Here is a 17,114-nt window from a genome sequence, read left to right as displayed (position 1 = left end):
TACTTACAGGGAATGGTTCAGGACCCTCCTGTATGATAAAGCCCTCTATCACGTGGAGGTCAGAACACACAGTTACTTACAGGGAACGGTTCAGGCCCCTCCTGTATGATAAAGCCCTCTATCACGTGGAGGTCAGAACACAGTTACTTACAGGGAACGGTTCAGACCCCTCCTGTATGATAAAGCCCTCTATCATGTGGAGGTCAGAACACACAGTTACTTACAGGGAACGGTTCAGGCCCCTCCTGTATGATAAAGCCCTCTATCACGTGGAGGTCAGAACACAGTTACTTACAGGGAACGGTTCAGGCCCCTCCTGTATGATAAAGCCCTCTGTCATGTGGAGGTCAGAACAAAGTTACTCACAGGGAACGGTTCAGGCCCCTCCTGTATGATAAAGCCTTCTATCACGTGGAGGTCAGAACACACAGTTACTTACAGGGAACGGTTCAGGTCCCTCCTGTATGATAAAGCCCTCTGTCATGTGGAGGTCAGAACAGTTATTTACAGGGAACGGTTCAGGCCCCTCCTGTATGATAAAGCCCTCTATCACGTGGAGGTCAGAACACAGTTACTTACAGGGAACGGTTCAGGCCCCTCCTGTATGATAAAGCCCTCTATCACATGGAGGTCAGAACACAGTTATTTACAGGGAACGGTTCAGGCCCCTCCTGTATGATAAAGCCCTCTATCACGTGGAGGTCAGAACACAGTTACTTACAGGGAACGGTTCAGGCCCCTCCTGTATGATAAAGCCCTCTATCACGTGGAGGTCAGAACACAGTTACTTACAGGGAACGGTTCAGGCCCCTCCTGTATGATAAAGCCCTCTGTCACGTAGAGGTCAGAACACAGTTACTTACAGAGAACGGTTCAGGCCCCTCCTGTATGATAAAGCCCTCCGTCATGTGGAGGTCAGAACACAGTTACTTACTGGGAACGGTTCAGGTCCCTCCTGTATGATAAAGCCCTCTATCACGTGGAGGTCAGAACACAGTTACTAACAGAGAACGGTTTAGGCCCCTCCTGTATGATAAAGCCCTCTATCATGTGGAGGTCAGAACACAGTTACTTACAGGGAACGGTTCAGGCCCCTCCTGTATGATAAAGCCCTCTATCATGTGGAAGTCAGAACACACAGTTACTTACAGGGAACGGTTCAGGCCCCTCCTGTATGATAAAGCCCTCTATCACATGGAGGTCAGAACACAGTTACTTACAGGGAACAGTTCAGTCCCCTCCTGTATGATAAAGCCCTCTGTCATGTGGAGGTCAGAACACACAGTTATTTACAGGGAACGGTTCAGGCCCCTCCTGTATGATAAAGCCCTCTATCATGTGGAGGTCAGAACACACAGTTACTTAAAGGGAACAGTTCAGGCCCCTCCTGTATGATAAAGCCCTCTATCACGTGGAGGTCAGAACACACAGTTACTTACAGGGAACGGTTCAGGCCCCTCCTGTATGATAAAGCCCTCTATCACATGGAGGTCAGAACACAGTTACTTACAGGGAACGGTTCAGGTCCCTCCTGTATGATAAAGCCCTCTATCACGTGGGTGAGGATGTGGGGTTTTACAATAGCCCGCTGTTTCTCAACCACAATCGGTGCTACAGCGACTGTTTCCACTTTTTCATTGGTATCCATCTGGTCTTCTGATTGGTCTGTTGTTGAGTTCACCAGATGAGGATCTGAAGGGGGCAGTTCCTTAAAATCATAAAAATTTCAAGTTTAGTTTTCTCCATATAATTCACAATTTTAGTACATCTTTGGCAATGGAAATTTCTGACAAATTTTACAGGTGGAACATGACAATAAATAGATTTGACCTTACAGGTGACCCAACAATAATTATCTAAATCTTGACTGAAATACAATCTGAACATTTTCTATAACTCTACCTTAGTTTGATCGAAATCAAGATATGCTTCTGCAGTTATGACACTAAATTGGTTCACAAATTAAATAAAATTAAAATCATATTTTAAATTACCTGTACATGTATTGCAAAGTTGAAACACTTTCTTTTCAAATAATAAACAATGAAACCTTTACCTTTGGTCCGACCTCTGCCTGGCTGACCTCTGTGATTCCATTACTAGATGTTTCAAGTGGTGTGACTTTCTTTGCAGCTTCTAATTCTGAGTCAGACTGACTCTTTGCTGGTGTGGTCAGGTTCACAACTTGAGTTGTGGGTGTGGCAGGTTTTGATTGACTTGTTGCTGCAGCTGTGGCCTTTAAAGCTGATGCCACTGTATTTGTGGCAGCTGTGGCCGTCGTTACTGCTGTACTCTTGTTTTGGTTTCGTGGCCGGCCCTTTGGTGTACGAGGCAGACTTGGTATAGATAGCTTTGTCCGCTGTCCAACCATCTGAGTTGGAGGAATTTTGGCAGTATTACTTTTCCCCAATGACGGCAGGATAGCTTTGCCTGCTGACTGAGCCCCAGCTGCCTGCTTTGACAAGGCCACTGACCCGGGATTGGACTTGACCTGTAAGTTCTGTGGCATCTCCATACGACCACCCTTCATCGTTGGTCCGATTGTCTGGACACCAGTGGCAGTCATCATACCCTGTTGTGCTGGGATCTGGCTGGCAGGCCTTAGGAACAAAGACTGTCCTGCTGATAAGATAGTCGGTGATTGGCCTGGAGCAGAGAGGAGCTGCTGATGAGCCAATGGAATGCCCTGTTGCTGTAGACTAGCCATGGCCTGAAGGACTGCCTGATTGGCCAGCATGGGCTGGACATGAGATGAGATTATCTGACCAGTACTGGATACAATCTGGGGTTGAGAGAAGCGTATCGGTGCCTGCGTGTTGATGAGCTGCGACTGACCAGCCTGGCTCAGAGACATTGACTGTCCTTTGGTCTGAAAAATTAAACCACATTTTTTATGTAAATAATAGTCCAAACTCTCCTAAAAATAAACACACAAAACATGAATACATTAAAAATTCCTGATCTGTGTTGTAGCTTTTATATAACAAGAATAATTTTATCCTCAAATGGAAAAAAATTTGTTATCTTTTCCACAACCTCATTTAAATATGACTCCGTAGATCTGCACGTTGTATAGATATTTCAATTAATTATATATTGATAAATTCTGAAAAAAGGTCAACTCGGCAGAGTTATCATAGCATAGGCATATTGGTACAGCCCTATCATATACTAGGCAGAGTTATCATAGCATAGGCATATTGGTACAGCCCTATCATATACTACTAACATCGCACATTAACTTACATGTCCAGCAACGAATCCCTGCGTGTTAGCCACTGGTGGGTTCGGGAGTACACCTACAAATTTGTAAATGTTAAAAATCAGTTAAGTAAGATCTAAGCACAGTATTATACAACATTCATTAATACACGACGACTGATTCTGATACACTTTGTATACTAGGAGGGGATACTGCCATCTTTTCAATATGGCGACACTTTATCCATTGCTGCAATATTCTGGAATGGACTTTGAAAACAACTTAGTCATATCAAAAGGATATCTGCATAATAATTCAAGCAGTAATTACAGTTACAAAGAAATGGAAGATACAAGACTTTTAAACCTGATATTTTAATCTCGGTCATTGTCTGGAATGTAACCCCAGTAAACACTGGCTTCTTCCTATCAAATTGCATAGAGATAATGTTAGAGTGAGCTAGTGGTCCTAGTTTAGTGAGCCAGTGGTCCTAGTTAAGTGAGCCAGTGGTCCTAGTTTAGTGAACCAGTGGTCCTAGTTAAGTGAACCAGTTGTCCTAGTTAAGTGAGCCAGTGGTCCTAGTTAAGTGAACCAGTTGTCCTAGTTTAGTGAGCCAGTTGTCCTAGTTTAGTGAGCCAGTAGTCCTAGTTTAGTGAGCCAGTAGTCCTAGTTTAGTGAGCCAGTGGTCCTAGTTTAGTGAGCCAGTGGTCCTAGTTAAGTGAGCCAGTGGTCCTAGTTTAGTGAGCCAGTGGTCCTAGTTTAGTGAACCAGTTGTCCTAGTTAAGTGAACCAGTTGTCCTAGTTTAGTGAGCCAGTGGTCCTAGTTTAGTGAGCCAGTGGACCTAGTTTAGTGAACCAGTTGTCCTAGTTTAGTGAGCCAGTGGTCCTAGTTTAGTGAGCCAGTGGACCTAGTTTAGTGAGCCAGTGGTCCTAGTTTAGTGAGCCAGTGGTCCTAGTTTAGTGAGCCAGTGGTCTTTGTTTAGTGAGCCAGTGGACCTAGTTTAGTGAGCCAGTGGTCCTAGTTTAGTGAACCAGTTGTCCTAGTTTAGTGAGCCAGTGGTCTTTGTTTAGTGAGCCAGTGGACCTAGTTTAGTGAGCCAGTGGTCTTTGTTTAGTGAGCCAGTGGTCTTTGTTTAGTGAGCCAGTGGACCTAGTTTAGTGAGCCAGTGGTTCTAGTTTAGTGAGCCAGTGGTCTTTGTTTAGTGAGCCAGTGGTCCTAGTTTAGTGAGCCAGTGGTCCTAGTTTAGTGAGCCAGTGGTTCTAGTTTAGTGAGCCAGTGGTCTTTGTTTAGTGAGCCAGTGGACCTAGTTTAGTGCGCCAGTGGTCCTAGTTTAGTGAGCCAGTTGTCCTAGTTAAGTGAGCCAGTGGTCTTTGTTTAGTGAGCCAGTGGTCCTTGTTTAGTGAGCCAGTGGTCCTAGTTTAGTGAGCCAGTGGTCCTAGTTTAGTGAACCAGTGGTCCTAGTTTAGTGAGCCAGTGGACCTAGTTTAGTGAGCCAGTGGTCTTTGTTTAGTGAGCCAGTGGTCCTAGTTTAGTGAGCCAGTGGTCTTTGTTTAGTGAGCCAGTGGTCCTAGTTTAGTGAGCCAGTGGTCCTAGTTTAGTGAACCAGTTGTCCTAGTTTAGTGAGCCAGTGGTCCTAGTTTAGTGAGCCAGTGGACCTAGTTTAGTGAACCAGTGGTCCTAGTTAAGTGAGCCAGGGTTTGTTATAATTTTCACTAGCTACATACCAGCCTAGGCTTGTCAATTAACTGGTTACTTGTCTGTACGTCCGGTGTAGACTGACACACAAGATGGTACTTACTGAGTTGTGACAATACCAAGGGTTGAGTACCACTAGTCTGTACGTCTGTATCCTGTGTAGACTGACACACAAGACGGTACTTACCGAGTTGTGACAATACCAAGGGTTGAGTACCACTAGTCTGTACGTCCTGTGTAGACTGACACACAAGACGGTACTTACTGAGTTGTGACAATACCAAGGGTTGAGTACCACTAGTCTGTACGTCCTGTGTAGACTGACACACAAGACGGTACTTACTGAGTTGTGACAATACCAAGGGTTGAGTACCACTAGTCTGTACGTCCGGTGTAGACTTGTGACACAAGATGGTACTTACTGAGTTGTGACAATACCAAGGGTTGAGTACCACTAGTCTGTACGTCCGGTGTAGACTTGTGACACAAGATGGTACTTACTGAGTTGTGACAATACCAAGGGTTGAGTACCACTAGTCTGTACGTCTGTATCCTGTGTAGACTGACACACAAGACGGTACTTACTGAGTTGTGACAATACCAAGGGTTGAGTACCACTAGTCTGTACGTCCTGTGTAGACTGACACACAAGACGGTACTTACTGAGTTGTGACAACATAAAGAGTTGAGGACCACCAGTCTGTACGTCCTGTGTAGACTGACACACAAGACGGTACTTACTGAGTTGTGACAATACCAAGGGTTGAGTACCACTAGTCTGTACGTCCGGTGTAGACTGACACACAAGACGGTACTTACTGAGTTGTGACAACATAAAGAGTTGAGGACCACCAGTCTGTATGTCTGTATCCTGTGTAGACTTGTGACACAAGACGGTACTTACTGAGTTGTGACAACACCAAGGGTTGAGGACCACCAGTCTGTATCCTGTGTAGACTTGACACACAAGACGGTACTTACTGAGTTGTGACAACACCAAGGGTTGAGGACCACTAGTCTGTACGTCCGGTGTAGACTTGACACACAAGACGGTACTTACTGAGTTGTGACAATACCAAGGGTTGAGGACCACCAGTCTGTACGTCCGGTGTAGACTTGACACACAAGACGGTACTTACTGAGTTGTGACAACACCAAGGGTTGAGGACCACTAGTCTGTACGTCCGGTGTAGACTTGACACACAAGACGGTACTTACTGAGTTGTGACAATACCAAGGGTTGAGTACCACTAGTCTGTACGTCCGGTGTAGACTGACACACAAGATGGTACTTACTGAGTTGTGACAACACCAAGGGTTGAGGACCACTAGTCTGTACGTCCGGTGTAGACTTGACACACAAGACGGTACTTACTGAGTTGTGACAACACCAAGGGGTGAGGACCACCAGTCTGTACGTCCTGTGTAGACTTATGACACAAGACGGTACTTACTGAGTTGTGACAACACCAAGGGTTGAGGACCACCAGTCTGTACGTCTGGTGTAGACTTGACACACAAGATGGTACTTACTGAGTTGTGACAATACAAAGGGTTGAGGACCACCAGTCTGTATCCTGTGTAGACTGACACACAAGACGGTACTTACTGAGTTGTGACAATACAAAGGGTTGAGGACCACCAGTCTGTACGTCTGTATCCTGTGTAGACTTGTGACACAAGATGGTACTTACTGAGTTGTGACAACACCAAGGGTTGAGGACCACCAGTCTGTATGTCTGTATCCTGTGTAGGCTTGACACACAAGACGGTACTTACTGAGTTGTGACAACACCAAGGGTTGAGGACCACTAGTCTGTACGTCCGGTGTAGACTTGACACACAAGACGGTACTTACTGAGTTGTGACAACACCAAGGGTTGAGGACCACCAGTCTGTACGTCCTGTGTAGACTTGACACAAAAGATGGTACTTACTGAGTTGTGACAACACCAAGGGTTGAGGACCACCGGTCGGTACGTCTGGTGTAGACTTGTGACACAAGACGGTACTTACTGAGTTGTGACAACACCAAGGGTTGAGTACCACTAGTCTGTACGTCCGGTGTAGACTGACACACAAGATGGTACTTACTGAGTTGTGACAGCACCAAGGGTTGAGGACCACCAGTCTGTATGTCTGTATCCTGTGTAGACTTGTGACACAAGACGGTACTTACTGAGTTGTGACAACACCAAGAGTTGAGGACCACCAGTCTGTATCCTGTGTAGACTTGTGACACAAGATGGTACTTACTGAGTTGTGACAACACCAAGGGTTAAGGACCACCAGTCTGTACGTCTGTATCCTGTGTAGACTGACACACAAGACGGTACTTACTGAGTTGTGACAATACAAAGGGTTGAGGACCACCAGTCTGTATCCTGTGTAGACTGACACACAAGACGGTACTTACTGAGTTGTGACAATACCAAGGGTTGAGGACCACCAGTCTGTACGTCCTGTGTAGACTTGTGACACAAGACGGTACTTACTGAGTTGTGACAATACCAAGGGTTGAGGACCACCAGTCTGTACGTCTGTATCCTGTGTAGACTTGTGACACAAGATGGTACTTACTGAGTTGTGACAATACAAAGGGTTGAGGACCACCAGTCTGTACGTCTGTATCCTGTGTAGACTTGTGACACAAGATGGTACTTACTGAGTTGTGACAACACCAAGGGTTGAGGACCACCGGTCGGTACGTCCGGTGTAGACTTGACACACAAGATGGTACTTACTGAGTTGTGACAACACCAAGGGTTGAGGACCACCAGTCTGTACGTCTGTATCCTGTGTAGACTTGACACACAAGATGGTACTTACTGAGTTGTGACAACACCAAGGGTTGAGGACCACCAGTCTGCATGCCCTGTGTAGACTTGTGACACAAGATGGTACTTACTGAGTTGTGACAACACCAAGGGTTGAGTACCACTAGTCTGTACGTCCGGTGTAGACTGACACACAAGATGGTACTTACTGAGTTGTGACAATACAAAGGGTTGAGGACCACCAGTCTGTACGTCTGTATCCTGTGTAGACTTGTGACACAAGATGGTACTTACTGAGTTGTGACAATACCAAGGGTTGAGGACCACCAGTCTGTACGTCTGTATCCTGTGTAGACTTGTGACACAAGATGGTACTTACTGAGTTGTGACAATACAAAGGGTTGAGGACCACCAGTCTGTACGTCTGTATCCTGTGTAGACTTGTGACACAAGATGGTACTTACTGAGTTGTGACAACACCAAGGGTTGAGGACCACCGGTCGGTACGTCCGGTGTAGACTTGACACACAAGATGGTACTTACTGAGTTGTGACAACACCAAGGGTTGAGTACCACTAGTCTGTACGTCTGTATCCTGTGTAGACTTGACACACAAGATGGTACTTACTGAGTTGTGACAACACCAAGGGTTGAGGACCACCAGTCTGCATGCCCTGTGTAGACTTGTGACACAAGATGGTACTTACTGAGTTGTGACAACACCAAGGGTTGAGTACCACTAGTCTGTACGTCCGGTGTAGACTGACACACAAGATGGTACTTACTGAGTTGTGACAATACAAAGGGTTGAGGACCACCAGTCTGTACGTCTGTACGTCCTGTGTAGACTTGTGACACAAGATGGTACTGACTGAGTTGTGACAGCACCAAGGGTTGAGGACCACCGGTCTGTACGTCCTGTGTAGACTTGTGACACAAGACGGTACTTACTGAGTTGTGACAATACCAAGGGGTGAGGACCACCAGTCTGTACGTCCTGTGTAGACTTGTGACACAAGATGGTACTTACTGAGTTGTGACAACACCAAGGGGTGAGGACCACCAGTCTGTATGTCTGTATCCTGTGTAGACTTGTGACACAAGACGGTACTTACTGAGTTGTGACAGCACCAAGGGTTGAGGACCACTAGTCTGTACGTCTGTATCCTGTGTAGACTTGACACACAAGACGGTACTTACTGAGTTGTGACAATACCAAGGGTTGAGTACCACTAGTCTGTACGTCCTGTGTAGACTTGTGACACAAGACGGTACTTACTGAGTTGTGACAACACCAAGGGTTGAGGACCACCAGTCTGTACGTCCGGTGTAGACTTGACACACAAGACGGTACTTACTGAGTTGTGACAACACCAAGGGTTGAGGACCACCAGTCTGTATGTCTGTATCCTGTGTAGACTTGTGACACAAGACGGTACTTACTGAGTTGTGACAACACCAAGGGTTGAGGACCACCAGTCTGTATGTCTGTATCCTGTGTAGACTTGTGACACAAGACGGTACTTACTGATTTGTGACAGCACCAAGGGTTGAGGACCACCAGTCTGTATCCTGTGTAGACTTGTGACACAAGACGGTACTTACTGATTTGTGACAGCACCAAGGGGTGAGGACCACCAGTCTGTACGTCCTGTGTAGACTGACACACAAGATGGTACTTACTGAGTTGTGACAGCACCAAGGGTTGAGGACCACCAGTCTGTATCCTGTGTAGACTTGTGACACAAGATGGTACTTACTGAGTTGTGACAGCACCAAGGGTTGAGGTCCACCAGTCTGCATGCCCTGTGTAGGCATGATAGGTTTCCCTCCAACCAAAGCTGTGGCCTGTGCCTGTTGTATCTGTCCCATCCCAGTTGTCTGCCCTTTGTTTCCATTAGAACTCCCTTTTCCATTTGATGACTGTACATTGCTGTTGGACACTTGTGATGTGACTGCAGAGCTGAAATTCATTCCGGGGTTTTGCTGTAATTGAAACATAAAACACTTTAATTTAATAATGTCAACATTATAAACACAAAATTAGTGATTCAAGCATCTGAAAAGTAAATATCTTATCATGACTGAAAGACTTGCTCAAGATCAGCTTATGAAGAAAACAAGTGGCTTAGTTTGATAAGATCACATATTTCTTTGGTATGACTACTAATATGTGAAGATGCAGCACCAGTAATCTTGAATTTTGCCATATTTTCAAACAATCAACGTTCACTTGATGCCATTTCATATTGTATCTAAATATATAAGTTTGTTGGTATCTGTTGGTATATCTCTGTTTTTGTTTAGATTACCTGTGCTTGAACTCTTAATTTGATTGATGCCATTTGATAAAGCATTCGATACACTTTGATAAAAATACATGTATTGACATTTCAGAAACATGTGGTAAGCTGATGACCAACCAACTGGGGTTATTTTCAGACCAACAGCTAAAACAACTTTCTGCAGAAATATCTGATACTTACCTGGGTTGGGGTTGTTGGGCTTGGTGACAGGAGATTGCCAGGACTGCTTAGGTTGTTATTGACAGACTGTGGCTGTCGCTGCATTGCCATGGCAGCCATGTTCATGTTCATGTTAAGTTGCTGTGGGTTCAAGTTCATGTTCATAGCACTAGCCTGCATGGCAGCTGAAACAGTTAAGTTTAACTCTTAATTTTCATTACATATAATTTTTAATCTGTGTAAACTTTTTTGATTTCATTACCTTTATAGTTTTTTTACCCGTGAAATATTGTTTATTTTTACTTTCCAATAAACCAATAAAACAATAGTACCACATTGCTGAACAACATACACCCCTTGATTGCCACATAGTGTTAATATATATTATCATGCAATGAAATAAGATTTCTATCATATTTTGTGGTTGGGTCGACAGCTACAATCCTCATCTTTCACTACAGAACACAAATTGATATCATGATTATAAAGCCTACTAAGTTTAAAGGAAATTGGTTGCAAAATTGAAGGAGGAGATCCCCAATCAAAAAATTAAATACTGAAATAAACAAAGGGAAATAACTTTTGCCAAAAACAGTGGAATCAATTGTTACTGAGAAAAACAGTATTTTATATCATGATTATAGCTGGAACACTGCAGTGTACTCCTGACAGTTTTACCGGGTGTATAAAAAAGACCACTCCTAGAAATTCACTCTGATATTATAGACCACTTTTAAAATTCCCTGTGGCAGTCACTTTCATGTTAACTGTAGCTATTTCAAGAATGTTCTTCAGTAAGAGACCACTTAAGGGGCTACCAGATAAGATCTCTGAACAGGGGCTACCAGATAAGATCTCTGAACAGGGGCTACCAGATAAGATCTCTGAACAGGGACTACCAGATAAGATCTCTGAACAGGGGCTACCAGATAAGATCTCTGAACAGGGGCTACCAGATAAGATCTCTGAACAGGGGCTACCAGATAAGATCTGTGAACAGGGGCTACCAGATAAGATCTGTGAACAGGGGCTACCAGATAAGATCTGTGAACAGGGGCTACCAGATAAGATCTGTGAACAGGGGCTACCAGATAAGATCTCTGAACAGGGACTACCAGATATGATCTCTGAACAGGGACTACCAGATATGATCTGTGAACAGGGACTACCAGATAAGATCTGTGAACAGGGGCTACCAGATAAGATCTGTGAACAGGGACTATCAGATAAGATCTGTGAACAGGGGATACCAGATAAGATCTGTGAACAGGGACTACCAGATATGATCTGTGAACAGGGACTACCAGATAAGATCTGTGAACAGGGGCTACCAGATATGATCTCTGAACAGGGACTACCAGATAAGATCTGTGAACAGGGACTACCAGATAAGATCTCTGAACAGGGGCTACCAGATAAGATCTCTGAACAGGGACTACCAGATATGATCTCTGAACAGGGACTACCAGATATGATCTCTGAACAGGGGCTACCAGATAAGATCTGTGAACAGGGGCTACCAGATAAGATCTCTGAACAGGGGCTACCAGATAAGATCTCTGAACAGGGACTACCAGATAAGATCTATGAACAGGGGCTACCAGATAAGATCTGTGAACAGGGACTACCAGATAAGATCTCTGAACAGGGGCTACCAGATAAGATCTGTGAACAGGGACTACCAGATAAGATCTCTGAACAGGGGCTACCAGATAAGATCTGTGAACAGGGACTACCAGATATGATCTCTGAACAGGGACTACCAGATAAGATCTCTGAACAGGGACTACCAGATAAGATCTGTAAACAGGGACTACCAGATAAGATCTGTGAACAGGGACTACCAGATATGATCTCTGAACAGGGACTACCAGATATGATCTCTGAACAGGGGCTACCAGATAAGATCTGTGAACAGGGACTACCAGATAAGATCTGTGAACAGGGACTACCAGATAAGATCTGTGAACAGGGGCTACCAGATAAGATCTGTGAACAGGGGCTACCAGATAAGATCTGTGAACAGGGACTACCAGATAAGATCTCTGAACAGGGGCTACCAGATAAGATCTGTGAACAGGGACTACCAGATAAGATCTGTGAACAGGGACTACCAGATAAGATCTCTGAACAGGGACTACCAGATAAGATCTGTGAACAGGGACTACCAGATAAGATCTGTGAACAGGGACTACCAGATAAGATCTCTGAACAGGGGCTACCAGATAAGATCTGTGAACAGGGACTACCAGATAAGATATCTGAACAGGGGCTACCAGATAAGATCTCTGAACAGGGGCTACCAGATAAGATCTGTGAACAGGGACTACCAGATAAGATCTGTGAACAGGGACTACCAGATATGATCTCTGAACAGGGGCTACCAGATAAGATCTGTGAACAGGGGCTACCAGATATGATCTCTGAACAGGGGCTACCAGATAAGATCTGTGAACAGGGACTACCAGATATGATCTCTGAACAGGGGCTACCAGATAAGATCTGTGAACAGGGACTACCAGATAAGATCTCTGAACAGGGACTACCAGATATGATCTCTGAACAGGGGCTACCAGATAAGATCTGTGAACAGGGACTACCAGATAAGATCTGTGAACAGGGACTACCAGATAAGATCTGTGAACAGGGGCTACCAGATATGATCTCTGAACAGGGACTACCAGATATGATCTCTGAACAGGGACTACCAGATACGATCTGTGAACAGGGGCTACCAGATAAGATCTCTGAACAAAGTTTCGTAGATTAATATAAAACTATATCACACCAACATATAACTGCCTCAAAGCGATTCAACAATTGGGGAGCATAAAGTTGGAGCTACCATTTTGGCACCGACAGCTTACACACAATTCTTGCACTGCCCTACTACAAACTCATTTAGAGCCAAGTCTACTGGAACATACTTTTATTAAGCTTATACAATTACCCTGCATTGCCGCATTCTGAAGCATGATCTGTTGTTGGTTGTACGGGAACTGTGATATATACGGCGGACTGTGCATCTGAGGAATGACCTGAACCTGTGGAATAGGGTTTCTTATACCTGCTGCCACCATGGTGGCCATAGTATTGGTTGCCATGGAAGTCATCGCTACAGAATTTGAGGTTCCCATATTCGATACAGAATGCATGGATGTCTGTGGCTGGCCAGACTGTTGCACCTATCACAAAACAGAAAATAAAACACATCAGGTAGGCCCTTACCAGACCAGAAAATAAAACACATCAGATAGGCCCTTACCAGACCAGAAAATAAAACACATCAGGTAGGCCCTTACCAGACCAGAAAATAAAACACATCAGATAGGCCCTTACCAGACCAGAAACAGTCTTTTTTCTCGTGATTTGGATATTTTACCTCCCCCAGCACCAGCATATAATTATAACCAAATCTATATTGTTAAAGAAGCATATATTAATTTGATATGGAATATATGTACATGTACGGTCAATAAAGGAAATCTGTTAAAGTATTTTGTATTTTCTTGCGTCCCATGTGATGAAATAAATTGTTTTTAAAGGTCCCAGTGGAGTTATATTTTAATTAGCTTGTGTCAAAGATGCAGAAAACCTGCATCCTGGCAACCCCTGGGACAGAGTATGTATAGTGCTCCCTTCACACGCATAAAGCTGAAGAGAAACAAAGGGAGATAATTATGTTATAACACTTACGGCCAGCCGTACCTGAGGCTGAGAGGACTGGGGCTGCTGGTGCTGCTGGTTTTGCTGAGGAACATGCTGTTGCTGTTGCTGCTGTTGTTGTTGTTGTTGAGGATGTGTCTGTTGTTGTCCTTGACTGGATTGTTGTTGGGGTTGTTGATGCTGAGGTGCTGTAGAAGGTGCATGTTGCTGCTGTTGAGGCGGCTGTTGTTGCTGCTGCTGTTGTTGTTGTTGCTGTTGTTCTGACATTTTTTATTATTGTTGAATTCAAATTCTCGAGTAAAATTGACAGTTTGAATTGCTGAAAAGAAAATGAAAAGTATCAGAAATAAGATTGGTGTTGAATCTATCCACACTTAACATTTTGCAGCCTAGATAACAAACAAAATCCCACTAATATTGTCAGGTGTTATTAATGTTATGACTAGTGGTCCTACAAAGACTCATCTATTTAAACCATGCATTACATGCACCTCCCTTTCTGATTGATGTTTCCAGCATCAATCATGCAATGTTGTCAGTTATCTACAAAAGTTTTAGGTTATTTCATCTATATACACATGTACTATGAAATACAGGTAATTTCCATCAAAGCACAGCAAGATTGTATTTCATACCAGAAAATTATATTTTCAAAAAAATGCTGCATAGTTACAACACAAAATTTCTCAAAAGCAGGACAATGATAGCTCTACTGTGGGTACATTCGTGCAATACTCAGATGGGAGAAAGACTAGGAAAGATAAACACTAGCTATATATAGGGGGCACAGTAAGAAATTGTACAAGAGGCGATCGCAATCAAAACCAATCTACGGGGAAATTCCTTCTCTAACAGAGTAGTGAACAAAAGGAATTCCCTACCAACATCTGTAGTCAATGTGCCAACCTTGAATACCTTCATGTCAAGATTGAACAAGGCATGAAGTGAACATCCTGTGAAATTTAATCCAGTTTGCTACAGAACGGGAACCAACCGTGAGTCCATACAAGTGTAATCAGTAGACACATCGATCATGATCAGACAGTAGTAGTCTTAGACTAATTATGAAGTTAACAACGGTGAGTTACTGTATATGTAAGGCAGCAATGCATATATATTTTCAGCGAGGTGTTTGTTTATCATATGAGAGTTAATTATTGCTAAAACAACTGAAATATGCAGAAAACAATACAGGAAAGAAAAAGTATTGTTAACTCGTTAACACTGTCAAATTGTGATTCAAATCCAGGACCTCAAATACCAATTCATCAGTTTTATTTCATAAATACAACATACACAAAAACATCAATGTATGATTTTTTAAGAAACTTTTTATATATCTGGTTCCTTGGTGACTTTCATATTAGTCATTCAGTCGTTACTTTGCTAGGTCCTACAGAAAATTGGAAAATAACTTTTTTTTTCTCTATTGCTGCAGTAACGCTATGGTTCTGGAGATTTGATCCAGACCGCGGACATTTTGGACATAATGGTCTGGCCTAGGCCTACTGTACGGCCAGTAACGTTAGCTTGAATCCGTCAAAATAGGAGAGGTCGTGGGTGTACATGCAATGAGAAAGTGATATTGACGACTTATGAACCAATTTCAAATGTATCGCCTACACGACCACTGGTAACAAATGTATCCGTTTCTTATGTCCTACTGTAAATTGAAGTTTGTTTAATGTTCGGCCCTACTGGTCAAATTAACGAACGATGGTTTAATGACCTACTTTAAAATTTAGTCACAGAAATAGACTGCGGTCAAATGTAAACCGACCGGTATGGAATTCAGATGTTAGATAGGACTAGGATAAAGTCTTGAAACACAAAGTTAACTGCATATGCTTAGAAGAAGGTAGGCCGAACAGTTGTTTGCCAAGCGACATGTTGGACAACGTCGGGCCCCCTGTCATGAAGATCAGCCACTGTCACAAAATATTCTTTTCTTTGTGTACCAACATCATTGCGTAGAGATTTCCTTCAATTTTTCAATGTATTGCAGAAGTGCATTCACATCATTTCCTTACCAATATGAAACCTGCGTGGTATATTTACCTATATTTGACTCCCACTCGTCTCCAGAACAGGAACAATTTTCTCATTACTCGTACATCAGTGCCATGTCTCGTCGCCCGTCCATGTTGTTGTTGTCCTCGGTATTCTCCGGATATCATCGGACATTTTCGGTACATCCGTACCAACAGTGTCTAGCGCGGGAAATGGTCAGATCCTTTTGGTCTGAACTAAAGTAGGAGCTAATAAAAAATCCTAGCCAGATACCTATATTAGATGCTAATGATAGTTTTATCAGTCTCTGTCCAAGCTACTTTAATAAAAAAAATATATCCGGATGAATAAAATAAGTGATGTTCAATTAATAACACTAAATCAGAGACATATATACAGAGATAAGTAACATCGCTATTTCCCCGTACAAGTGGTGGCTCCCTTTATTTGTGACCACTCAAGCATATCCCTTATCGAGAGCGCCTTGTCCCCTATCAAACACACGCGAGCACAGGTAAATCGGGCTTTGCGCATGTGTGTATCGATGTACTGGAACTTGTTCGACATGTTCTGGTTAATCCGCCATTACGTCAGACCAAAACATCGTCAATTTTAAATACACACAAAAAGCACATCGTTTTATTTAGGCCGCTACAAAAGTTACCACATTAACAAAAAAACTATCATACTTATGGGATATAGTCTTATAGTCCGTGCACATTGTTGTCATTTATCCGTATTTTCGAAAATCCATTGGGTCCTATTCGACATGTCCAAGTTTTGTAATTAAGCAGCCATTACGTCAGACCAAAACATCGTCAATTTTAAACGCACATAAAAAGCACCTCGTTTTATTTAGGCCACTACAAAAGTTACCACATTAACCAAAAACTATCATACTTATGAAATATGGTCTTTTTTATCATGCACATTGTTGTCATTTATCCGTATTCTCGAAAACCCCATAGGGACTTTTCGAAAATTACGGATTCCCGCCGATCTTTCCTGCGGTGTGTTTGACTTTCATACTCAAAATACAAACACTTGGACAGCAAATTGTGATATATTTCATATTGATGACACTTCTGCACTTTGATATTAATAAAAATAAAGCACATAATTGGATCTTGGTGATGATTTCAAATAGAAATTATCGATAATTATGTGTGTGGTTTTCACGATTTCTCTAATCAAGTCAAGTGAAGACTGAACCGAGCGACCGCAAAGGATTGTGGGAAGGTCAGGGGCCACTATATGTTAACACAAGGCCAAATAGAGAGTGACAATGCAATCTCTCT

At 43.2% G+C, this 17,114-nt stretch overlaps 1 protein-coding gene across 3 annotated transcripts in view; it reads right to left on the bottom strand.

The window, feature by feature from the left end:
- LOC117314817 (polyhomeotic-like protein 1) overlaps nucleotides 1–16,122 on the bottom strand; it is a 30,698-nt gene extending 14,576 nt beyond the window's left edge. The window contains exons 1-8 of one of the 3 annotated variants that reach the window (XR_004529610.1): nucleotides 15,865–16,109; nucleotides 13,837–14,125; nucleotides 13,091–13,325; nucleotides 10,162–10,325; nucleotides 9,436–9,661; nucleotides 3,247–3,299; nucleotides 2,057–2,869; nucleotides 1,511–1,708 (exon numbers count right to left, since the gene is read on the bottom strand). Coding sequence is in view for 2 of the 3 variants with exons in the window: in XM_033868922.1 (XP_033724813.1) it covers nucleotides 1,511–1,708; nucleotides 2,057–2,869; nucleotides 3,247–3,299; nucleotides 9,436–9,661; nucleotides 10,162–10,325; nucleotides 13,091–13,325; nucleotides 13,837–14,073 (1,926 nt within the window). In the remaining variant the exon portion in view is untranslated. Of the gene's footprint in view, nucleotides 1–1,510; nucleotides 1,709–2,056; nucleotides 2,870–3,246; nucleotides 3,300–9,435; nucleotides 9,662–10,161; nucleotides 10,326–13,090; nucleotides 13,326–13,836; nucleotides 14,126–15,864 lie in introns of all 3 variants that reach the window. The other 2 variants (XM_033868922.1, XM_033868921.1) reach the window with 2 other exon arrangements.
- Between the last annotated feature and the right edge of the window lie 992 nt (nucleotides 16,123–17,114).

Source organism: Pecten maximus, chromosome 16 (genome assembly GCF_902652985.1).
Source record: "Pecten maximus chromosome 16, xPecMax1.1, whole genome shotgun sequence".
NCBI lineage: Eukaryota > Metazoa > Mollusca > Bivalvia > Pectinida > Pectinidae > Pecten > Pecten maximus.
This window is presented reverse-complemented; position numbering and strand designations above follow the sequence as displayed.